The sequence below is a fragment of the Cololabis saira genome, chromosome 14 (assembly GCF_033807715.1).
Source record: "Cololabis saira isolate AMF1-May2022 chromosome 14, fColSai1.1, whole genome shotgun sequence".
Taxonomy (NCBI): Eukaryota; Metazoa; Chordata; class Actinopteri; order Beloniformes; family Belonidae; genus Cololabis; species Cololabis saira.
This window is the reverse complement of record NC_084600.1, coordinates 8,886,796-8,908,441: the sequence shown is the minus strand read 5'-3', so window position 1 is coordinate 8,908,441 and position 21,646 is coordinate 8,886,796. Positions and strand designations below refer to the sequence as shown.

Genomic DNA, 21,646 nt, shown 5'->3' with positions numbered 1-21,646 from the left:
AATGTGGAACCATAAATCGCCGGCTGCTCTTCTCATCCCCGAAAACATCGGAGCAAATTTCTTAACAGGCGTTATTTGGATAAACTGGGCCCAGGTTACACCTGGAAAAAATATTAAAACTTAATAAAGTGGCATATTAACGGCGCTACAGCTGAAATTAAAACAGCTTTTATCTCTGGGCTTCCTGATATGGTGTGACGTTTGTGCAAACATAACTACGCAGTCGCTTACGTACCCGAACGTAAACCACGCAGTGACGTAGCAAGTGGTTCCCAATCCCTAGGGAAGATTACAAGGACCCTACTCATTTTTAGGGCTAGTGGTAGAAACTAGGGTGAACATTGGGATTGGCCCTTAGTCGGCTCTGAACTGACGGAGTCCCCGTTGTCGTCCGGCAGGGTCTGGTGAAGGAGCTGCTGAGTAACTGCGACGGCCAGCTGAAGACGGAGGTGGCCCACATGGCGGCCTACTACGAACACAGACTGCAGCTGGGCAACAAGGCCATCTACCACCTGGAGGCCTTCACCGCCAAGTTCATGGCCATGTACAAGAAGTTCATGGAGGACGGTCTGGATGCCATGATGTTCTGATTTCTGGCAGGAGCTCCAAGGCCCCGTGACGGCCACGAGACCGGTGCTGCAAGGAAACCTGCTGCTGCTACTGCATCCCCAGAATACTGCCAGCTGTCTCCGTGCAGTCGCATAAACATCTGTACATGGTCGGGTGTTAGTGATGCTACAAACTTTGATCTGCTGCAAAATATCAAACAGGAGTTTTGCTTGAACCAGTGGCAAAAAAGGATTTACATGTTTTCAAGTTTTTTTTTTCTCTTTTCCATAGATTTGATTAAATATCGACTTTATTACCACAAATAAAGTTTACAGATCATTTTTTAAGGTACATAACAGTGTGGACAAACAAGTGTTCATCACATTTGACTATACAACCTGATGGTTGACCCTGAACTAACAGCTTGCACCTTTTGTCAGGATGTGTCAGAATAACGGACATGAAACTTCAGAGATTGAGTTTTAATATTCACCCGGTGACGTACAGCGTCATTTGTTGTTATAATTCCCGTACTCCATAGGTCCATGTGGCTTCTACCCAGTTAAGTGTTTGATACTTAAGAAAATGTTCAATATAACTTAACACCTCAAATGTGACACCGTCTGCTTACTGGGATCTCAGTATTATAATTTACAACTTTAGTCTCTACCGGGTCACGTACAGACAGACACTATTGGCGCTTTTCCACTAGCACCTACTCAGCCCGACTCGACTCAGTTTGGTTCTTTCCCACCAGGGGTCTAACGTGTCGAGTAGATACTTTTTCTGTAACTATTCTGCCGAGGTTCTAAGCGGCTGAGTCGGCTGTATCTGACATCACACTACAGGCCTACGATTGGTCGGGGGGTTGGAGTCAGGAGGAAGAAATCAGAGAAAGAGACTCTGACGGCTTCTTGTTCATTTTATTTAACAGGCAATGGTAGCAGAAGTCTGTTTCATGATCCAACTCTGAGGTGCAGATGTTCATAAACCTGGTGCTGAGGAGAGAATTAAAAAGGGATCTAGACGGAGATAAGGAACGACCAGATCTACCAGGAGCTCTGTCTCTTCATAGCTGCTCACGCCTCCAGCTGACTTTTCAGCAGTACTGAGACTAACTTAAAAAAAAAAAAAAAAAAAGCGTTGCTGCTTGAAGCTTCTCTCTCTCTCATTTTTTAACTTGATATCGAACAGAAACCACAGACCCAGCAGCACATCTATCATCTCCTCATAGTATGTTGTGCCATAAATGTGCAGTGCCAAGTCACAGCGGGTCATTTAAAGACAAACAAGTTCAGTGCAGTCTAATTAAATACAATCTTCAATTCTAATATTTTCCAGCACAAAAAAAAAACCTGAGCTGAGGAACCAAGGAAACTGAATCTTGACCTCAGCCCTCTGTCCTGAGCATGTATAAGGCGATAGTAGACAGGAACCACTCCCTGTTAGCAGAATGATGATAAATGATGTCATAGTTGTGAAATTGAGGAAATGCCGGCTGCTTCACTGAACACCAGATTACTCAGCAGAGTATTGGCAGTGAATGGGGCTGTTTGTACATAAAACAAATGTGCATCAAACTTATTTTTGAACACAGACCTACAAGTGGACTGAAATCTGCAGCATTTTCAGATTTCCACTTGTACATCTGCGACATAAACATGCCGTCAGATCAGTCTGCTCCATTTCCTTGATAAGAAGTACAGCCCTAGTCAAGTGTTCGTATGTGACGATCACACAATCAAATACGTCACAGCAGCTTCTCTCCAACCTCCTACTTCTGATCTGGGTATTGAAAAGAAACGAGGGCGAGTCAGTCGGGCTGAGTAGTTTACTAGTGGAAAAGCGCTGTATGACATGATCATCCAGCATCAGTAGCTGTGTTTGGGCCTCTTGGTGGTGTAGTAGACGATGAGGCCCAGCGTGATGAGCACCCCGGAGCCCACCAGGGTCAGGAACCCCACCGTGGTCTTCTTCAGCAGGACCTGGCAGCCGGGGCAGGCCCGGCCCGGGGCGGGGCACCGCTGGGGCTCGGCCCCCGGCAGGGGGAAGCCGTTGTGCCGGATGATGTTCCGGTAGTGGGAGATGGAGTCCTTGACGATGACCTCGTCCTGGACCTGGCCGTACAGGCCGAAGCCCGGGTCCCGCTGGTCGTTCAGGGCGTAGGCGAAGTAGCCCTGCAGGTTCACGCCGTCCAGAGTGTACGCTGTGGACGGACAGAGCGCTGCGGGTCATTTGGCCGGTATTCACCATCATATCCTATTATAAAAATAAAAATAGTGCCCTGATTGTGCAGTTTTGGGCCCAGTCCCAATCCCCCCCTAGTCCTACTTTTCAGCACTACCCCTAAATTTTTTAATGTTCCCGTGAGGGTAGTGGTGTCCCAATTCCTCTTTCCACCTAGGTGTAGTGGAGAAAACTAGTGTAGTGGCTATTAATCTGTCCCTATGGATCGAGGGTTTTCGGATGCTCACTAGTTGATCTAGGGACAGAAACATTTCCCAGAATGCTTTTCGTCGTCATTTGCGGACTGAATAAAAAAAAAACAACATGGACATTTCTTATTTTTTAGTGAATACAATCAAATCAGTTTCTGCATAAAAATGCGTTTTGATTACATTTCTAGCGAGAAATCTATATTTTACTTTCATAATATTCACTCAGTGAATGTACATAATCACTCGTTTGCCCGTTGTTGCGAAGTCTTTTTCAAACCTCGCCAGAATAAAGGCTGATTTATGGTTCCGCTTTACACCAACGCAGCGCCTACGCTGTAGCTTACGCGGCGCCGTACCCTACGCCGTAGGCTCTGCGTCGATTTAACGCAGAACCATAAATCAGCTCTGGAGCCGGCAGGCAGAAATCTCGAAATTTTCGGAGCAAATTTTTTACAGGCGTAGCTACAACTGTTAGATTTCATCTGTTAAACCAACATTTATCTTCCTAAATGATTTATTTCAGCCAGACGACGGCGCAGGTTGACCTGGCGATCACGTCTGTACTCCGGCTGCTGCTGCTCCGAGCCGGCGGCTCTTATCATCGCCGAAAACATCGGGTCAAATTTCTTAACAGGAGTTATTTGGATAAACTGAGCCCAGGTTGGGGATCTTAACGGTTACTTTTACGCCTGAAAAAATATTAAAACTTAATAAAGTGGCATATTAACAGCGCTACAGCTGAAATTAAAACAGCTTTTGGCTCTCAGCTTCCTGATTTTAGGGGTGGTGCTGAAAGTAGGAGTAGGGGGTGTATTGGGACAGACCTGGGAAGATTTCAAGTGCCCTAAAATCTGTCCCTTCTTTTTTAGGGGTAGTGGTAGTGAGGGAGGGCTAGTGGTAGAAAGTAGGGGGTGTATTGGGATTGGCCCTTGGTTTCCAGCTGCGGGTCAGAGTCCCGGCGGCTCCAAACAGGTCAGTAGAAGTAAAACAACCTTGACACAATAACTCTGTCGCCTGTAAATAGATCTGTTGTTTGTGTTTGTGTGTACACGTGCGCTGAGTCAGCTGATCCGTCGGGTCGGCCACTTCACTATCTGTTCAATTATTAAACTCCACAGAGGCCGGTGAGAGAAACAAGTTCAATCACCCTGCAGGGCCTGGACTCGCTGGGAGGCAACAGTAACGGCACGAGGCCTTTAAAGAGTTTACGTCACCTTTGAGAGCCTCGTTGATGTAGTTGTACAGGTAGTAGACCCTCAGGCTGTCCTTGAAGCGGGCCGGGTCCTCCTGGACCCCGTTAGCCATCACATACACAGGAACCTTGCTGTAGTGCTCCTTCACCTGAAACAACAAGAACCAGGGGCCAGATTCACCAATATGTTCTTAAGAACGATCTTAAGAAATGTCTTAAGATCTAACATTAAGAAGTTCATAAGAAAGTTCTTAAGTGACATTCCTCAATATTTTCTTAAGAACCGTCTTAAGAACTGTCATTTCTTGTCATGTTATTTTTCCTCCTTAAGACCTTCTTAAAATATGTCATTGCATTGCACGCGCCAACAAACAACATTTATACAGGTAGTTTGGTCTTAACCGTCACTCACTCACTAAACATGGAGAAGGAGAAAAAGAGATGCAGGAACTTTTCAAGGTTATGGTGGACGAGATTAATGTGTGAAAAAAAATACTATTGGGGAAATTAATAATAATTAACTACCACGCTAACTAACATGCTAACAAACAGTTAACAGGCTCTTTGTGTAATTAATTACAAAGTATATCCTCAAACTATGACCTACTTGTCTAAACTGGTCTAAAATGTGTTGAAAAAGGTGATATTAGAGGCTTATTATTATTACCTTTTCACAGAAGACATTTTAAGACGGATCAAGGTTGTCTTAAAGTTAAAGCGACACTACGTAACTTTTCCACCTTAATATCATATTTCCAGAGTCATTGTGATGGTACATCAACTTCCAACAGGTTTAATGAACCTCTGTCATGGTCTGAGGGGTCTGTATCTCCTTCACTGGCACTATGTAACTTTGAGGAGCATGGTAGGAAACCTGCCACACTAAAAAACTACAAATCGTTACGACTTTGACTGCTTTACGGCACATACGTCACTTCCCCCTCCTTCCCGATTCGCAGTCGAGACGAAAATGGGCGGGGCGTGGAGCTCAGAGCTCCGCAGAAGCTGGTAACCTGTTGCTGCAGCAGCAGCAGCAGCAGCAGCAGCTCCACATATAACAGACCAGGGAAAAGATCCTAATGGTTTAACTTTTCAACGGTTTCCTGCTCGGAGGCAGAACCACGCAGGCCAAGTATCTGATATAACGGAGTAAAAGAGTGAAAGAGCCGTCGGCTCGCTTTGGATCGCGGCTGTAACGACCAAACACACAGTAAAGCCTGAATTATGGTTCTGCGTTAAATCGACGCACACCTACGGCGAAGGGCACGTGGCGACGCGCAACGTACGGTGCGTGTCGCCGCGTACCCTATGCCGTAGGCCCTGCGTCGATTTAACGCAGAACCATAAATCAGCCTTAAACCACAAACACTCACACAGACGGGTCGGATCAAAACACGGGTTTTATTCCCCACTTCGCCAGCTAAACGCAGTTGCTGGCCAGCTCTCTGCGGTGCAATTAACCCCAATCTTCAGATAAAACTAGTTTGTTGAGGAAAAAATATTAACTCTTATTTGTAGCTGCAGAGGAAAAAAATAATCTCACGAGGAGCCTCTTCAGCATAATACAGCGGTCAAAAAAAAGAAAGAAAAGAGAAGTAAGAGGGATACAAAACATGTACTGTATGTTGTATTATACAAATTTATTGAAACATATGGCTCTTCAGTAGAGATTTCATATGGATCCAGACCGTTAATAATCATTATTTTCTCCATATCCTGCTCCCTGGCTTCCTTGTTTAAGGTATCCCGGTAAATTCCAGTTCCTTTCCAGCAGTTTAACATCTTTTTTTTTGCGTTCCGTCTGTTCACTTGGTGAAACAGAAAAGCATCCAGTCTCCTCTCATCAAAACAAATGCAGCGGGACAGGAGTTTTCCGGCAGTACGCGCTGGTGCTCATGGGAAACGTAGTGTTCTTTCTGGTAAAACACTACCGCTTTTGTCCAAAAGATGCCGCCAAACTCAAAAAAGCTGAAAGTTACGTTGTGCTGCTTTAAGAAAAAAGTCAAGAACAAATTTGAGAACTTTTATAAGTTTTTTCTTAAGAAGAAAGTTGAGAAAATACTTAAGAACCTTTTTGGAGAATATGACTTCTTCTCTTTTTTCTTCTTAAGACTGAACTTGAGAAAAAAATGACACTTAAGAAATTGTTTTTCTTAAGAAAGTTTTGTGAATCCGGCCCCAGGTCTGTTTCTGAGTCTGGGCTAGTGGTCCCGGTCTGTAGTCCGTGGGCCAGAGCCCAAAATTTCACTGGTCAGCACCACTCAAGGTGACAAAACTTACTTATGATTTTTGAAAAGATCCATGTCTGTAGATGATATTTTGGTATGGTAACCTTCCTGAGTGGCAGCTGGATCAGAGTTATCAGCTCATGAAGTTCAGAAAATTACATTTTAGATGCTGCTGCATATCCTGGTTTAGACTCATGTACAGGATATCTGTCAATGTTTCACTATATTGTCTCTGGTATCATTTTAAAGGGGACCTTTTAAGCATTCATTCAAGCTAAGATGTGAATCTTTCTGACCAACATAGAGGTCACTGCAGCCCTTTAAACTATAAACAACACACATTTTTACACCATTTTCGCCTAAATGATATGCTATCTTTTAGCCTTGTGTCAACTAGGAACAACAGAGACACACAATACCAAAATTGGAATACTCACAGGACCATAAGGATTCAGGAAATGTATAATATACCCCTACTATATCATTGTTACAGGTCATTGTGAGTCTTAAACTAGAAGAGCATCATTAGGCTCCTATGAAACTATAACAGGTTAATGTCACAAACTGGTCTTTATCATGTAAATACAGGATGATAGAAATGGATATTTTCAAAACTTATAAGCAGGTTTTGTCACTTTGAGTGGTACTGATATCTGGTCTGGCTCATGGACTACTGGGCCAGGGGTCCCGGTCTTACCCAGTTGAGGGCCTTCCTCAGCCCCCAGGGCACGACGGGCCGCGGAGACATGATCCACGTGGTGTCGATCATGTGCTGCACCTCCAGCATGGCCGTGTAGGTGTACCTGCAGATGGAGCAGCGTTAGACACGGGGGACAGGGCTGGGGCCTCATGTACTAAGAGGGTGGCGCACAAAAAACGTGCATACGCCACTTTCTATGCACACGGTCGGATGTACAAAGAATGATTTGAACGTAGAAAGTTTAGGTCGCACACATCAAGGCTGGCGTACGCACTTTTCTGAGGTTCTGCCCGTTGGCGACACTCACTGGTGATGCAGTGAAGTGCAGAATATGAGGAAATGTGACGTCAACAATAAATTCACGACCACATGAAGGACACGACAGTCCCCACATCACCAGATAAGTTACACAAGAGTGGAACTGCACCAATCTCACAATCAACCACATGATCTGAACAAACAACTAAAGGAGCTCAACGATGGAACCTGCAAATCCTGATGGAGCTTTGGCTCCGTTAGAGGAACCTGCTGATGATCAGATCACACCGACCTGCTGGTCCAGGACTAAGACTGGACCATCAGCTGGTTTAGTCCTGGACCTGCTGGTCCAGGACTAAAACTGGACCATCAGCTGGTTCAGGTACCAAGAGGATCTTCTGGATCTCTGTCCTGAACTGGACCAGCTGCTCCGGTTCAGACCAACATGATCTTTCAGCTGGAGCTGCTGACAGGTGGGACATCTCTGTCACCATGACGACCGTATGGGACAAGAGATTAAAGCCAGATCCTAAAACATCCCATAACTGTGTCTGGACAGAAAAACACGTTTGCACCTCGATAATCCCGTCGGCACAAATTGTCTTTATTTCTGCAGCGGAGGAATCAGATCGTGATGCTTCATGTTTTATATAAATGTATATTGTTCACATTGTTATACTTATGAGAGAGGTGATCGCGGACATCCACAATCTGTAGGACTCAATAAACGTGTACATTGGTCTTAATCCGTCAGTATATAATACGCGTGACAATAAAGCGGAATGAGGAGCCGTTTTTCATCCACCAAATTAAGTTCTGGTGTCGGTTCTTGAAATAAGAAAAGCAGAGTGTAATGATGCACTAACGCTGCTCATAAACATTCACAAACCCGTACGATCATAATAAAACCACAACTCTTCACGGAACGCAACACAAAGCAAAGAACAGCATTACCCATAATGCAATGCAGCTTAAATCGGAAGAAATGCCCCCAAATAAATTATTTTTTCCAGCCTCAACTTCTGACAGGACTATCTCCACCTCACAGCCGATGTTTTTTTTTAATTTGTTTTACTTGTTTTTGCATTATTTTAATGGATAATTATCCTCATTATCATATTCAAACATATGTATTTGAGGGAGGAGAAAGGGCAGAGTGTTGTGCTCTCAATTCCACGCTGATTGTGATGTTCAAAGGAACCTGCGTGGATTTGGGCGAACCCACAGTTTTGAGAATCTGAATTTTGTTTTGCGTACGCAAGGATTCCACGCACGGATTTACGTTGAAATCCACGCACTCTTACATGAGGCACATGAGGCCCCTGGGCCGCCCCCGCCCCCCCCTCCACCCCGGCGTGTGTTTCAGTCTTACGAGTCTTCCTTGGCGTGGGTCACCAGCTTGGAGCTGAAGTGGCTGATGGCAAAGAAGTCGTACGTCCCTCGAACCAGCAGCCTGTCCTCCTCGTTGAAGACCGGCAGCCTGCACAAACAACCCAGACCTGCAGGTTAACGGCTTCTGCTCATCATTAGTGTGTTCGTTTGTTCGTTTTTATTTATTTCGAACATGTATATAAAAAAAAAAAACCAAGAGAAAAAGATAAGAGAAACAAATACAGGTGGGCATTCCGCCACATAAAGAAAAAAAACAAACATCAAAAAACATATTTCAGTTACATGTTCGAAAAGGAGTGGGAGGAAGTATAAACTTATTTAATTCCACCCCCTTTTCCACAACTAAACTACTATACTATATACTATACACTAATTTGTATAAATAAATATATATCATTTTTACAAAAATAACCTGTTTACTACCAAATGTAAGCTCTATCATAAATATAATATACAGTAACAATGATATAAATATAATATGACTATGATATAAATATAATACGTATATCTATACAAACATACAAAGACAACATGACGAAATAGCAAAACACAAACAGCTGCTGATCTTTAAACACAGTCTTCACTTTTATACCTCAAAAAAACTATGTCTTCTTCTTAAATTGTTTTATGTTTGTACATTCTTTTAACTCCAAATTCAAATCATTCCATGTGTTTCCTTAATGAAACCATACATGAGTCCTGGCTGACAGTCAGAGCTGGGAGCTTCAGGAAACTACTGCACACAGCAGCTCATTTCACATCAAAGCCTGAAAGGTTTGTTGCTGAAAGCTCAAAAATGGAATGTTTGACTCCGCTGAGCAACATTCACCCCCCCACAAGTGAGTGGGTCCACACAGACGTATGGTCAACAAACGGGGAGCGGCAGCCTAGTGGTTGCAGAAGTGGGAGTGGTGGTTGCTGGAGTCTGGGCCCAGGTTCAAGCCCCCAGCAAGGCCCTCAAGCCTAACCGCTTCCCGGGGCGCCGTCCAAACAGCAGCCCACTGCTCGCTAGTCTAATTAGAGATGGGTTACCTGCAGAGAAAACAAATCTACCTTTGTGTATCAATAAAGTTACAAAAAAGAACATCAGGACTATACTGTTGCCTCCAAACATCTGGATGCCAGTATGGGAATCAGAGGTGTATAATCCAGGTGCCAGAAAGTAAAAATCCAGTCCAGCAGTTGTTCCAACCATCACTAAACCAGCTCCTCTGCAGGTAGATGGTTATTAGTGAAAACACCTGTTCTAAATGTACAGGCTGATCCAGAAACATGGCAGCATTTTTACTTTATGGCACCTGGATTAAACACCTCTTGAATGTGCTTTAATGTTGTTGTTTTTTACAAAATCAAAAATAGTTTTGAATCAATCTTAAATTAAGACTAATTTTAAAATGGTTTCAGTCTCAAAGCACCATTAGTCAAATAATTGTCTTTACATTAAGCTGATATTTGCTCATTAAAACATATCCCCGTGGATCAGCCAGTACATTTAAAACAGGTGTTTTAACTAACAACCATCTACCTGCAGAGGAGCTGGTTTAGTGATGGTTGGAACAACTGCTGGACTGGATTTTTACTTTATGGACCTGGATTATACACCCCTGATGGGAATGTCCCCATCCTGGACATTAAGACTCTGGTCACCTGGCCAGTCATGACCCCTCCCCTCCATCAACCCGACCATCACCAGTGGAGAAACCTCCACATGTTTACAGCTAAGTGGTGAATGAGGGTTTGTACTCGAGCGAGTTGAGCTGCCGCAGCCAGCTCCTCATGGCCGGAGGATAGTCCCCGCTCCCGAAGATGGGCTCGGCGAACCAGCCCACGGAGAAGTCCAGGACCCTCTGAGCCGGCTCCACGTCCTCCCGGCTGAAGGAGAAGGCCGGCTCCACCCAGTCCATGTGCAGGGCCAGGGACACCTGCAGGAGACGGAGGCAGAGACAGAGACAGAGACAGAGACAGAGCAGCGTCAGGTCTGCAGGTCGGGTCTCAGTGCTGCTTCAGGCACGCCGGTTCCACTCACCTTCCCCCCCTGGGACGGCCTGAACTCTTGGTCGTAGGCGCGCCAGGCCCGGGCGTGCGCCTGCAGCATGTGGTGGCCCTCCTGGTAGCTCACCATCTCATCGTTGGGCTCATTCAGGGTGATCCACATCTTCACATGGGCCCCCATTTCCCGGAAACAGAGCCTGGCGTAATCTGCAAAGGCCTCCGGGGTCTTCCTGGGGGCAGAGGGAGGAGAGAGGTCAGGCAGTGCGGCTTGTAGCACCCTATAATGTACTAATTTCACCCTATAATGTAATAATTTCCTGAAAATGTAATAATGCCTGAAAATGTAATAAAATTTGCACTTAAGTCAATCGAAAATGAAATAACATCCAATAATGTAATAACTTAACCAATAAAATATCCTGACTGATATTGTAATAAAAATAAAGAAGGCTAGAAAAAAAAAAATCACTGCGGGATCAGGATGTAGTCTAGTGACAAGATGGAAATCAATGAGGTGGAAAATAAACAATGTCTTTAATAAACAAAGACAAAACAAGGCCAGTCAGATATCTGGAGAAACTGCATTTAGTGTCTGTGGAGCATCTTGGAAGAGAGACGAGGGATTGGGACCTCAGTCGGTCAGCAACATTCTCTTCCTCCACAGTGATGTAATGGACAAGAGATTCATTTGTTAAATTAATTTGTTTCATTCATTAACTTTGTTTATTTCATGTTATTTATTAGTGTAATTTGAGCCACTAACAGCTAATCTCGTTGCTATAACCTCAATCACATAACTGATGCGCGAAAGGTGAAATTATCCATCAAGCTCCACAATGATCATGTTAACATTAAATCAGATAGATTTGTCTGGACATTTCTCTTGCGGGACAGGAGAAGACACTAAATCCATGCATCTCTATTATTGTGCGTCATGAATTCTCAGAGTTTTGTGGATGCGGGCAGGAGTGTAACACAGATGTTGCGGGTGGTAATGGTCAGAAATGCAGCGGGATGAAGAAAACAGTCTCGCGCAGGGCTCTACACTGAAAAAACTCAAAATCTTAACAAGAATATTTGTCTTATTTCTAGTTAAAAAATCTCATTACACTTAAAACAAGAGTCATTACTGGAAAAAACAACAATTTTCCGCTGTAGATTTTCACTTAAAATAAGTAGAAAAGTAAGTAGAAAAATCTGCCAGATTCTTTTGCTTGTAACGAGAAGATAAATCTTGTTCCACTGGCAGATCTTTCTACTTATTTCAAGTGACAATTTACTTGAAACAGGTGAAAATTGTCAAATAAGTTATTTTTCTGGTAGTTGTTTTAAGTGTAATGAGATTTTTTGACTAAAAATGAGACATTTTAACTAGAAATAGGACAAATATTCTTGTTAAGATTTTGAGTTTTTGCAGTGCGTGTGTGGCCTGGATCAGCAGTGTGTGTGCGTGTGCGTGTGCGTGTGCGCGTGTGCGCGAGGGACCTGTTGAGCCACTTGTTGGCGGCGTCCAGCGGTGCCGGCAGGCTGCTGCCCCGGCGGGTGTGGTGCCACAGCGTGACCAGGGGCGTGACGTTGGCCTGCAGCAGCTGGCGGGTGAAGCAGCGGTAGTAGCCCAGCAGGGTGGCGTTGGGCCGGGACACGTCCCCCGTGGGGACCAGACCAGACCAGTTCAGGGAGAAGTGGAAGTGGCTGACGCCCACCTGACGGATGTCCTCCACCTGTGGGGGGGGGGCAACGGTGAGGACGTCCGTCAGTGTAAGCTTGTCTCCCGCTCCCTCACCTCTAGCTGACTCTCATTTTTTTATTTGATATCAAACACAAGCCACAGACCCAGCAGCACATCTATCATCTCCTCCAGGTTCTACATCTTTAGTGTTGTTGTCTTCTCCGTTTAGATACACAATCAAATACGTCACAGCAGCTTCACTCCACCCTCCTACTTCTGATCTGGGTGCTGAATTGTTATGGAAAAGAAACCAGGCCTGAGATGAGTGAACTGAGCTGAGTTGAGTCGAGTAGGTTCTAGTGCCGGGGTCGTCAACCCGCGGTTCTAGAGCCGCATGCGACTCTTTAGCGCTGCCCTAGTGGCTCCTGGAACTTTTTCAAAAATGTTCTTTTTTTTCATTTTTTCCTCTTTTTTTCTTCCTTTTTCCTTTCCTTTTTAATCTCGACATTTCAACTTTTTTCACAAAATTTTGACTTTTTTCTCGACATTTCAACTTTTTTCTCAAGATTGTACTTCAACATTAATCTTGACATTTCGACTTTTTTCTCAAAATTTAGACATTTTTCTCGGCCTTTCGACTTTTTTCTCTAAGTGCATAATGAAAAAAAAAATCTCCCCCCAGTTATAACTAATATAGAAACATGCAGCATGTGTTGTCTTCATTCTAAGGCTGATACAAGACTTTTCATTTTTTGCGGCTCCAGACATATTTGTTTTTTGTGTTTTTGGTCCAATATGGCTCTAAAACATTTTGAGTTACCGACCCCTGATCTAGTGGAAAAGCGCCATAACAGAACCAAATGCTCTGGAGCAGCAAAGTGCTGCTCCCTCTTGCTTCTGATGGACCAGCAGCTGCTGAAGCTCTGCCTACTTTAGTTCCTGCATGTTGTTTGACTTTGTGTCATGTGACCAACTAATGACGCGTCTAACACATCACGCTCATCTCAGCTGGTGCTCACGCCGTTTTAAACTGAACAACAATAATAATTTGATACCACCAATATTTCTCTTCATACCATAATATCTTTCCTCAACAGTCTTAGTGACATATAAACATGGAGTGTTTGTTGACCTTTAACCTAAATTTACTTTGTTTCTCATCTTCTTCAGCATGCTGAGCTCTGCTGCTAACCCTAACCCTATTGGTGTCTGGTTACTGGCATTACAGACCCTGAACCCCCAACCCTGAACCCCGGCCCACATCTCCTCTCAGCAGTTCCAGCCTCCTCCTCCGAGGTCGCTGGTATGCAGAGTTGGGTAGTAACGAGTTACATTTACTCCGTTACATTTACTTGAGTAAGTTTTGGGAAATTTTGTACTTTTAGGAGTAGTTTTGGATCACTATACTTTTTACTTTTACTTGAGTAGATTTGTGAAGAAGAAACTGTTACTCTTCCTCCGCTACATTAGGCTACGTTGAGCTGTTACTTTTCTTTTATCCCTTTTATCCACATACGCGTCAATCTCATGACATCACTGAGTGATTCTTTGGGAAAAATGTTTGTTTTTGCATGTTTTGTTACATTTACACAGACTCAAACACACACAGAGTTTCTATGAGTTCATGGGCTTGTTCTAGTTCTGCCTGGTTAAAAAAGAAAAGTACAAAGGCTTGACATTTTGTGCTTAATTTATTTTTTTTATTATTTATTAAAGTACTTGAATTTTAAAGATTATTTTAATTTAAGCTATTTTTTATTAATTTTAATTTATTTTATTATTTTATTGATTTAATTTGTCTGAACATGATTATTTTGTACTTTTGTCTGTTTGAATGGTTGTGTTAAATAAATAAATCAGACGTTACTCAACAGTTACTCAGTACTTGAGTAGTTTTATCACCAAGTACTTTTTTACTTTTACTCAAGTAATTATTTGGATGACTACTTTTTACTTCTACTTGAGTCATATTATTCTGAAGTAACAGTACTTTTACTTGAGTACAATTTTTGGCTCCTCTACCAGCTCTGCTGGTTTGATACCCAGAGCTGTTCTCTGGATGGGTGACGTCAGCGTCTCTGACATCATCAGGACCTGGAACATGGGAATCCCCCCCCGGTACCCCGGTAAACGTAACAGATGTGAGAGCAGACAGACCTGCTGTCGGATGGTGGCGTAGTCGGCGCAGTGCGTGCGTCGGCGCAGCGGCGGCGCGGTGAAGCCCTGCAGGCGTACCAGCTCCCCCCCGCTGGAGCTGTTCCAGATGTAGACGCTGGAGTCAGAGAACTGGGTGGGGGTGGTCTCCACCTGGACACCAGCACACACATGCACACACACACAGACGTCGTTTACACCTGCTCGTTTTATGCAGGTAAAGGCCAAAGGGGCAGTTGTATGGGAAGAAATACGTGCCACTAGAAACTGAATTTGAATCATTTATATTTGAATAGCTCAACTTGAATAATTGCATTAAAAAACTGAATCTGAATCACATAACTTGAATTTGTATTGTTTAATTTGAATCATTGCATTGAAAAACTGAATCTATATTCAGAAAAACTGAATCTACATTCAGTTCTCACAATTCAAATTCAGTTCTTGCAATTCAATTTCAATTTCACTGTGCCAGACATCCGGGTCTTCCGCAGGAACAGCAATCGAGTGCAGATACAAAGAACTCCTTTTCACGTAGCCTACTATAACCTCTATTTTCTTTCAACGATATAAACGACCAATGGGAGCTAGATATTTCGAAACCTTTGTGAAACCATTGTGTTTTCTCCATTCTGTGTAAAAAGTGTAGAGTTATATCTTGCCGTTTTGTGGAAACATTTCTGCTAAAATGCAACCGGCACGTCTCTGCAGGGAGGGAGTCTCCAGAGGAGGATACTGGGCTCGTATCCCAGCCGGCGGACACCCACCTGGATGGAGTTGGCCGACACCCCCCAGGCAAACCCGCAGGGGAACAGTCCCTGGGCCGGCCGGTTCTCGGGGAGCTCCGGGAACCCGTTCTTCTGGATGACGTTCCTGGGGAATCAGAGCAGGACCAGAGTCATTGGAGAAAAACAAAGTCATATGTATACAGAGTAAACCAAAGAGAAATGTATCAAAAAAAAAAAAAATGAATGTTCATTTTTTCAATTAAAGACTATTTTGGTGCTAGTATGTACGGGTCGGGGGGCCTGGCTGGTCTTAGACACAAGTAAGAGTGCTCCAAGGAAAAAAGGTTGGGAACCACTGCTGTAGGTGCTCACCGGTCCTGACCCACCTGTAGAAGGTGGCGGAGGTCTTGGGCTCCCTCTTCATGTCTGGCGTGTTGAAGTCCACGTAGTACAAACCCCTCCGGATCCCGTACTCGCGGTGCCACTCGAAGCCGTCCAGCAGGGACCAGGCCGTGTAGCCGATCACGTTCACCCCGTCCAGGACGATGGCTGGATCACAAACATCCACACGGTCAGGCTCCGGGGAGCAGCTCGTCCTTCAGTGCTACTGGGAAACACGGACTTACACTTGAGTGTCTCAGCGATGAACCTCTTCAGGTAGTACATGTGCTTGGGGTCTTCTGTCTTGGTGCTGCCGAGGACGTACCTGCCGAGCGAGAGCCAGATATCCATGAAACAGAACAGACCAGAGGTTTCTGGACCAGGTTTCTGCACTGACTTCCAGCTGCATCAAGTTCAAAGCTCTGATTCTGGCTACCAAACAATCACCCAAACTGCTACTCAATACCTTACCTACAATAACTTTCACTCCTTCATCCAGAGCTACACTCCCTCTACCTTCACTCCTTCATCCAGAGCTACACTCCCTCTACCTTCACTCCTTCATCCAGAGCTGGTTCTTCCACCACAACGTGGTGTGAAATCAGTATCACTCTTCTCCTCCATTGTTCCCTGATGGTGAAATGACCTACTAAACTCAATCTACAAGGTCTGTATCTACTTTTAAGAGCAAACTAAAGACTCAGCTCTTTAAGGAGCACTTCTGCATCTAGTAAGGTGCATGCACTTATGACAAGATGGTGTCTTCTTAGATGTAGCTTTCTTATTTAAAGAAAAAAAAACATACCGTATTTTCCGCACTATAAGGTGCACCTTCAATAAATGATGTAAAACTTTTTCCATACATAAGGCGCATGCGGCTCTTTCATCCTTATACTGCGGCTCCGAGTGGCTTGGGAAATAAATTACAAAAAAAAAAAAAAAACTAAGTATTTAATTGAAGTGTATTTTATTTGTGTTAGTTGTTTAATATTTTAGTTCTAAATTGGAAGATTATTGTGATCTTGACATATTAGAATAAATATATTTTATTGTTTTTCGTCGCTCAAAATACGTATATATGTCTATGGTTGCGAGACCTGTTGCGGCTCAATATTGATCCATATATAAGGCGCATGATCAGCTTTTGAAAAAATTCAAGGCTTTTAAGTGCGCCTTATAGTGCGGAAAATACGGTATATATTCTAGCACTGGCATGGCAGCACCTGTGTCCAACTGGACTCTCAGCAGTCTGACCAGCACTGATCCAGCTGGACCTCCTGTGTGATTTCTTGCTTGTGTTGTTCTCTCAGATGTAAGTTGCTTTGGATAAAAGCTTCTGCTAGATCAGTGGTTCTCAACTCCGGTCCTCGGGACCCCCTGCCCTGCATGTCTTAGATGTTTCCCTGCTTCAGCACACCGTGATACAAGGAGCTGTGTCATCAACAGAACTGTCCAGACTTTGATGACAAGCTGGTGACGACTGTTAATTAGAATCAGGTGTGTTGATGCAGGGAAACATCTAAGACATGCAGGGCAGTGGGTCCCGAGGACCGGAGTTGAGAACCACTGTGCTAGATGACAGTAGTAGTAGTAGTAGTAGTTCCAGAAGGGGGTCACCTACCAGCCACTCTGCACCACGAAGATGGGCGGCCGGTCGTACTCGGCGTTGACCCAGTACAGCAGCATCCGCAGGTCCAGGTCCTCCTGCTGCTCGAACTTGAGGCTGTCGTTGATGAGCTGGAAGCTGAGCGTGGCTCCGTGGGACAGGGCGAAGAAGTCTGCGGTGCCCCGCAGCTGCCGGCGCTCCTCCGGGGTGAAGGAGGGCAGCCGGGCGCCCAGCCGCGCCCTCATGCAGGGGGGGTAGTCCCCGTCGGTGAAGAGCGGCCGGGCGAACCAGCCCAGCACGTGGTCCAGGGAGCACTGGCACTCCCGCAGGCTCTGCAGCCGCGTGCGGCTGGGCTTGATCCAGTGGGAGGCCAGCGCCATGGACAGCTGCCCCCGCTGCCGGGGCCGGTACCGCCGGTCGTACACGTGCCAGGCGGCGGCGTGGGCCTGGCGGGGGCGGGGACACACACTTTACACGTGACTCAGAAACTAACAAAACTACAAAGGATATGAAAGTTAGAATCCCAAACACAGGTAGAACACGATTATTAAACGTTACGTAATTATAAGCAGGATGTAAACTAATTTCTCATGAGTATTTTCTGGACTATAAGCTGCACCTGCATATAAGCCGCATCCGCTCTATTAAAAAAAAATTAATTAAAAAAAGATATACAAGCCACACCTGCTCTATTTAAAAAAAAAAGATATGCAAGCCGCAGATATTTATGTTGTTAGATTAGATATTTATTACATGTACAGTAAATGAACTGAACTGTAAATGATGTACATGTTTGTACCTAAATAGATCCTTTCCTAACAGTGTCTGTTAACACGGCAGCAACTTTGCTGATTAAAACGGGACAGAACCAAGAGAAAATAACCGCTATTTATTTATCTATCTATTTATCTGTTTGAAATCTGCTTCTACCTACCTCTATCTGCTAAAGAAGAAGTAGCGTATTCTTCTTTGCATTTATTTTGTCTTAGTTTTTATTCTAATTCCGGTTAGCACTCCCCCTAGCGGTGGAAGAAAAATCCACAGAATAGCTGCACCTTTGTATAAGCTGCATGGTTGAAAACCTATGAAAAAAGTAGCGGCTTATAGTCCAGAAAATACGGTCGTTCCCGTTTCTGAAGGGGAGATATTGTGAAAACTAACTTTTTTTTAAAATGAACAGTAATTACTTGGTTGTTCACTACCACCTCTATCACTGACTTTGGAGTTGCGCAAGTCTGAAAGTTTCTCAGACAGTGAGCGGGTCAGATCTGCTGGGTGCTGTGGCGTCACAGACCCACAGATCAGATCTCCACCAAGCTTTCCATCATGCTGGACCAACTTTTGAGGGGAAAAAAAGAGTAAATAGTAAAATACTGAAGCATGCACGACGTGCAGAAGGAGGGTGCTCAAACACCCGCCCCCTTTGCTCAAATGCCTAAAGTGCCTTCTGTCAAAAAAAAACAATTTTCAAGTGTGGACCTATTGTGCCATTCATTCACCAATATCATCTAACAATTGATAATAATTGAGCTAAATAAAATATGAACATCCCCCTCCCTGACATGGCAGGCCCTCATCATGTCCCCCCGCACTTTGCAGGTCTGCAGGAGATTGACACTTCAACGGAGGATATGTTTTCACTAACCGCTATGGTTTGCAGCAGCAGCATTACGTGCACATTACTTGTGTGTGTGTTGTTGTTGTTGTTAGGCACTTGACGAGTTTCACTTAGTCAAGTGCCTTACTACAACAACAACAATGCTTTGCAAGTGCGCAACATGTGCTGTATATTGTTACTAATTAGCAGCCATTAGCCGCTGGCTGACAAAGAGAGGGATAGAAATGCAGCTGCTCGTCTCTCTACGTCTTTTTGCCCACCATTTTAGAGATCATGTGATTTTAATGAAAGTAATTTAAATTAAGTTGCAACCCCCCACTTGGCTGCATGTACAGGACTGTCTCAGAAAATTTGAATATTGTGATAAAGTTCTTTATTTTCTGTAATGCAATTAAAAAAACAAAAATGTCATACATTCTGGATTCATTACAAATCAACTGAAATATTGCAAGCCTTTTATTATTTTAATATTGCTGATTATGGTTTACAGTTTAAGATTAAGATTCCCAGAATATTCTAATTTTTTGAAATAGGATATTTGAGTTTTCTTAAGCTGTAAGCCATGATCAGCAATATTAAAATAATAAAAGGCTTGCAATATTTCAGTTGATTTGTAATGAATCCAGAACGTATGACATTTTTGCATTACAGAAAATAAAGGACTTTATCACAATATTCTAATTTTCTGAGACAGTCCTGTATGTGCGTGTGTGTGTGCGCGCGTGCGTGGGCGCATGTTTCATGTGCATCAGATTTTTATTTTGTTTATCAGGATATTTAATTGTGCAGACACAATTGGGAGAGGAGGTGGAGAGAGAGGGAGGCGGGGGATCCATCACCAGCTGGATAGAGATCACATGTACCAGTTATTTATGTTGATTCAGATCTGTAAGGTTTTTCTGTCATTACTTTAGTTTTGATTGGTGGGTATCCAGAGTTATTATAGTTTTGTATTTTTCCATTAGTTTCAATATTAGTTTTAGTTTGTATTATAATGTAATCACTAACTTTATATAGTTTAAAAACACAGAAAAGAAAGCAATTCTTGACAAGTATAAAAATGGGGACCTAAAGAATTTCATGGGATGGATCATATACGATACAAATATAACTGCCTGCATTCATGGCTGGTCATGGATCATCGTAGAGGTGACTGGGAGATTGGAATTTTGAATTTAGGATATTGTAGGAGACCGGTTCAATTATGCCTGATCTTGTTTATTGGTTGTTTGTGTTGTATTTATTTTTTGTTATTTTGTCTTTTCTTTTAATTTTTATATAGGCTATATATGATATTGTGAGGAAGGGACAGGACTAAACAAGCGTTCTGCTTCCTCCTGTTCCCTCTCCAACACATTGTTTTGCTGTGTGTTTTATTTTTGAATGTGACTGTTAAATTGTTTTGCTTTTTTTTATATTTTGATGCTTTTAATTTGATGGGTTTTGTTGTATTCGTACGACGGAGTATTAGGGCCAAACTAAGACAAAAAAAGAAATTGGAAATTACGAGAATAAAGTCGTAAAATTACAAAAATAAAGTCATAATGTTGCGAGAATAAAGTCGTAATAGAATAAAGTAACATTACGAGAATAAAGTCGTAACATTACGAGAATAAAGTCGTAATATTATGAGAATATCATTTATGAGAACTCTAACTCTAACTATATTCTAATTTTTTGAGATTTTTTATTTTAGGTTTTCATAAACTGCGAGCCATAATCACCAAAATTATAACAAATAAAGGCTTGAAATATCTCACTTTGAATGTAGTGGGAAATAATATATTTGTTTCACCTTTAGTTGAATTTACTACGAATGAAGTTTTGCAATATATTCAAATTTTCCGACCTTCACCTGTATATTATGACATCAATAAATAAGAGCATAATATATGTCTGTATTGGTTCAATACGGAACACAACTTTTAATTCCCAATTACGGAACAATTCCGTATTTCAAGGGACGGGTGGCGACCCTAGGGGGGGGGGGTCCTCACCTTGAGCAGGTGGTGTCCCACGGTGAGCGGCAGGTCGGGGTGGTTCCTCACCCCGGGCGCCACCACCCCGGTCCCGTACCCGTGCTGCGCCACCACGAACGGGTTATCGATGGTGATCCAGTAGCGCACGTCGTCTCCAAACGCGCTGAAGCAGAAGTCCGCATAATCCGCGAAGATGTCCACGATCCGGGGGTCTGCCCAGCCGCCCAGGCCCCGCTGCAGAGCCTCGGGCAGGTCCCAGTGGTGCAGCGTGACCACGGGCTGCACGCCCAGCAGCCGCAGCCGCCGCAGCAGCGCCCGGTAGTAGGCGGCGCCCGCCGGGTTCAGGCTGCCGCGCGTCCCGTTGGGGAAGATGCGGGCCCAGGACAGGGAGAAGCGGTAGTGGGTGACCCCCAGCTGCCGCAGGGCGCGGGTGTCCGCCTGGATGTTGTGGTAGCTGTCGCTGCCCACGTCCCCCGTGGCCAGGCGGTTCCCCCCGCGCGTAAACGTGTCCCAGATGGAGAGCCCCTTGCCGTCGCGCTCGAACGCGCCCTCCACCTGGTAGGCGGCGGTGCCCACGGCCCACATGAAGCCCCGGGGGAACGTGTCGTACAGGAAGGCCTTGTCCCCGGGGTAGGGCAGCCGGCTGAAGCGGCCCCAGGTCCGCAGGCCGGCGCCGGGCGCCGCGCCGGCGGGGCGCACGGCGGTGCCGGCCAGCAGGGCCAGGAGGAGGAGCAGGGGGGCGCGCATGGTGCCGGGGCCGGG

At 44.3% G+C, this 21,646-nt stretch overlaps 2 protein-coding genes across 2 annotated transcripts in view; one reads left to right on the top strand and one right to left on the bottom strand.

The window, feature by feature from the left end:
* Positions 1–1,037, top strand: part of LOC133459549 (replication factor C subunit 3) — a 12,418-nt gene extending 11,381 nt beyond the window's left edge. The window contains exon 9 of the mRNA XM_061739592.1: positions 399–1,037. Within this exon, the coding sequence (XP_061595576.1) occupies positions 399–590 (192 nt within the window). The 3' untranslated portion in view covers positions 591–1,037. The remainder of the gene's footprint in view (positions 1–398) is intronic.
* On the bottom strand, positions 843–21,646 carry LOC133459548 (klotho-like). The gene is made up of 13 exons (XM_061739590.1): positions 20,903–21,646; positions 17,303–17,733; positions 15,927–16,006; positions 15,687–15,849; positions 15,340–15,445; positions 14,576–14,725; positions 12,235–12,470; positions 10,784–10,979; positions 10,501–10,679; positions 8,738–8,845; positions 7,105–7,210; positions 4,202–4,328; positions 843–2,755 (listed from the first exon to the last, which is right to left on the bottom strand). Exons 1-13 carry the CDS (start codon positions 21,629–21,631, stop codon positions 2,421–2,423), a joined length of 2,946 nt encoding a protein of 981 aa, XP_061595574.1. The 5' UTR covers positions 21,632–21,646; the 3' UTR covers positions 843–2,420.

What these genes read in the sequence shown, in the direction of transcription:
- LOC133459548 (XM_061739590.1), bottom strand. Translation starts at nt 21,631, where the DNA reads ATGCGCGCCCCCCTGCTCCTCCTCCTGGCCCTGCTGGCCGGCACCGCC. An exon ending in CATCGCTGAGACACTCAAGT is followed by an intron (nt 15,850 to 15,926) that starts GTAAGTCCGTGT and finishes TTTGTGATCCAG; the next exon opens with CCATCGTCCTGGACGGGGTG. An exon ending in GCCAACAAGTGGCTCAACAG is followed by an intron (nt 10,980 to 12,234) that starts GTCCCTCGCGCA and finishes CTCTGCCCCCAG; the next exon opens with GAAGACCCCGGAGGCCTTTG.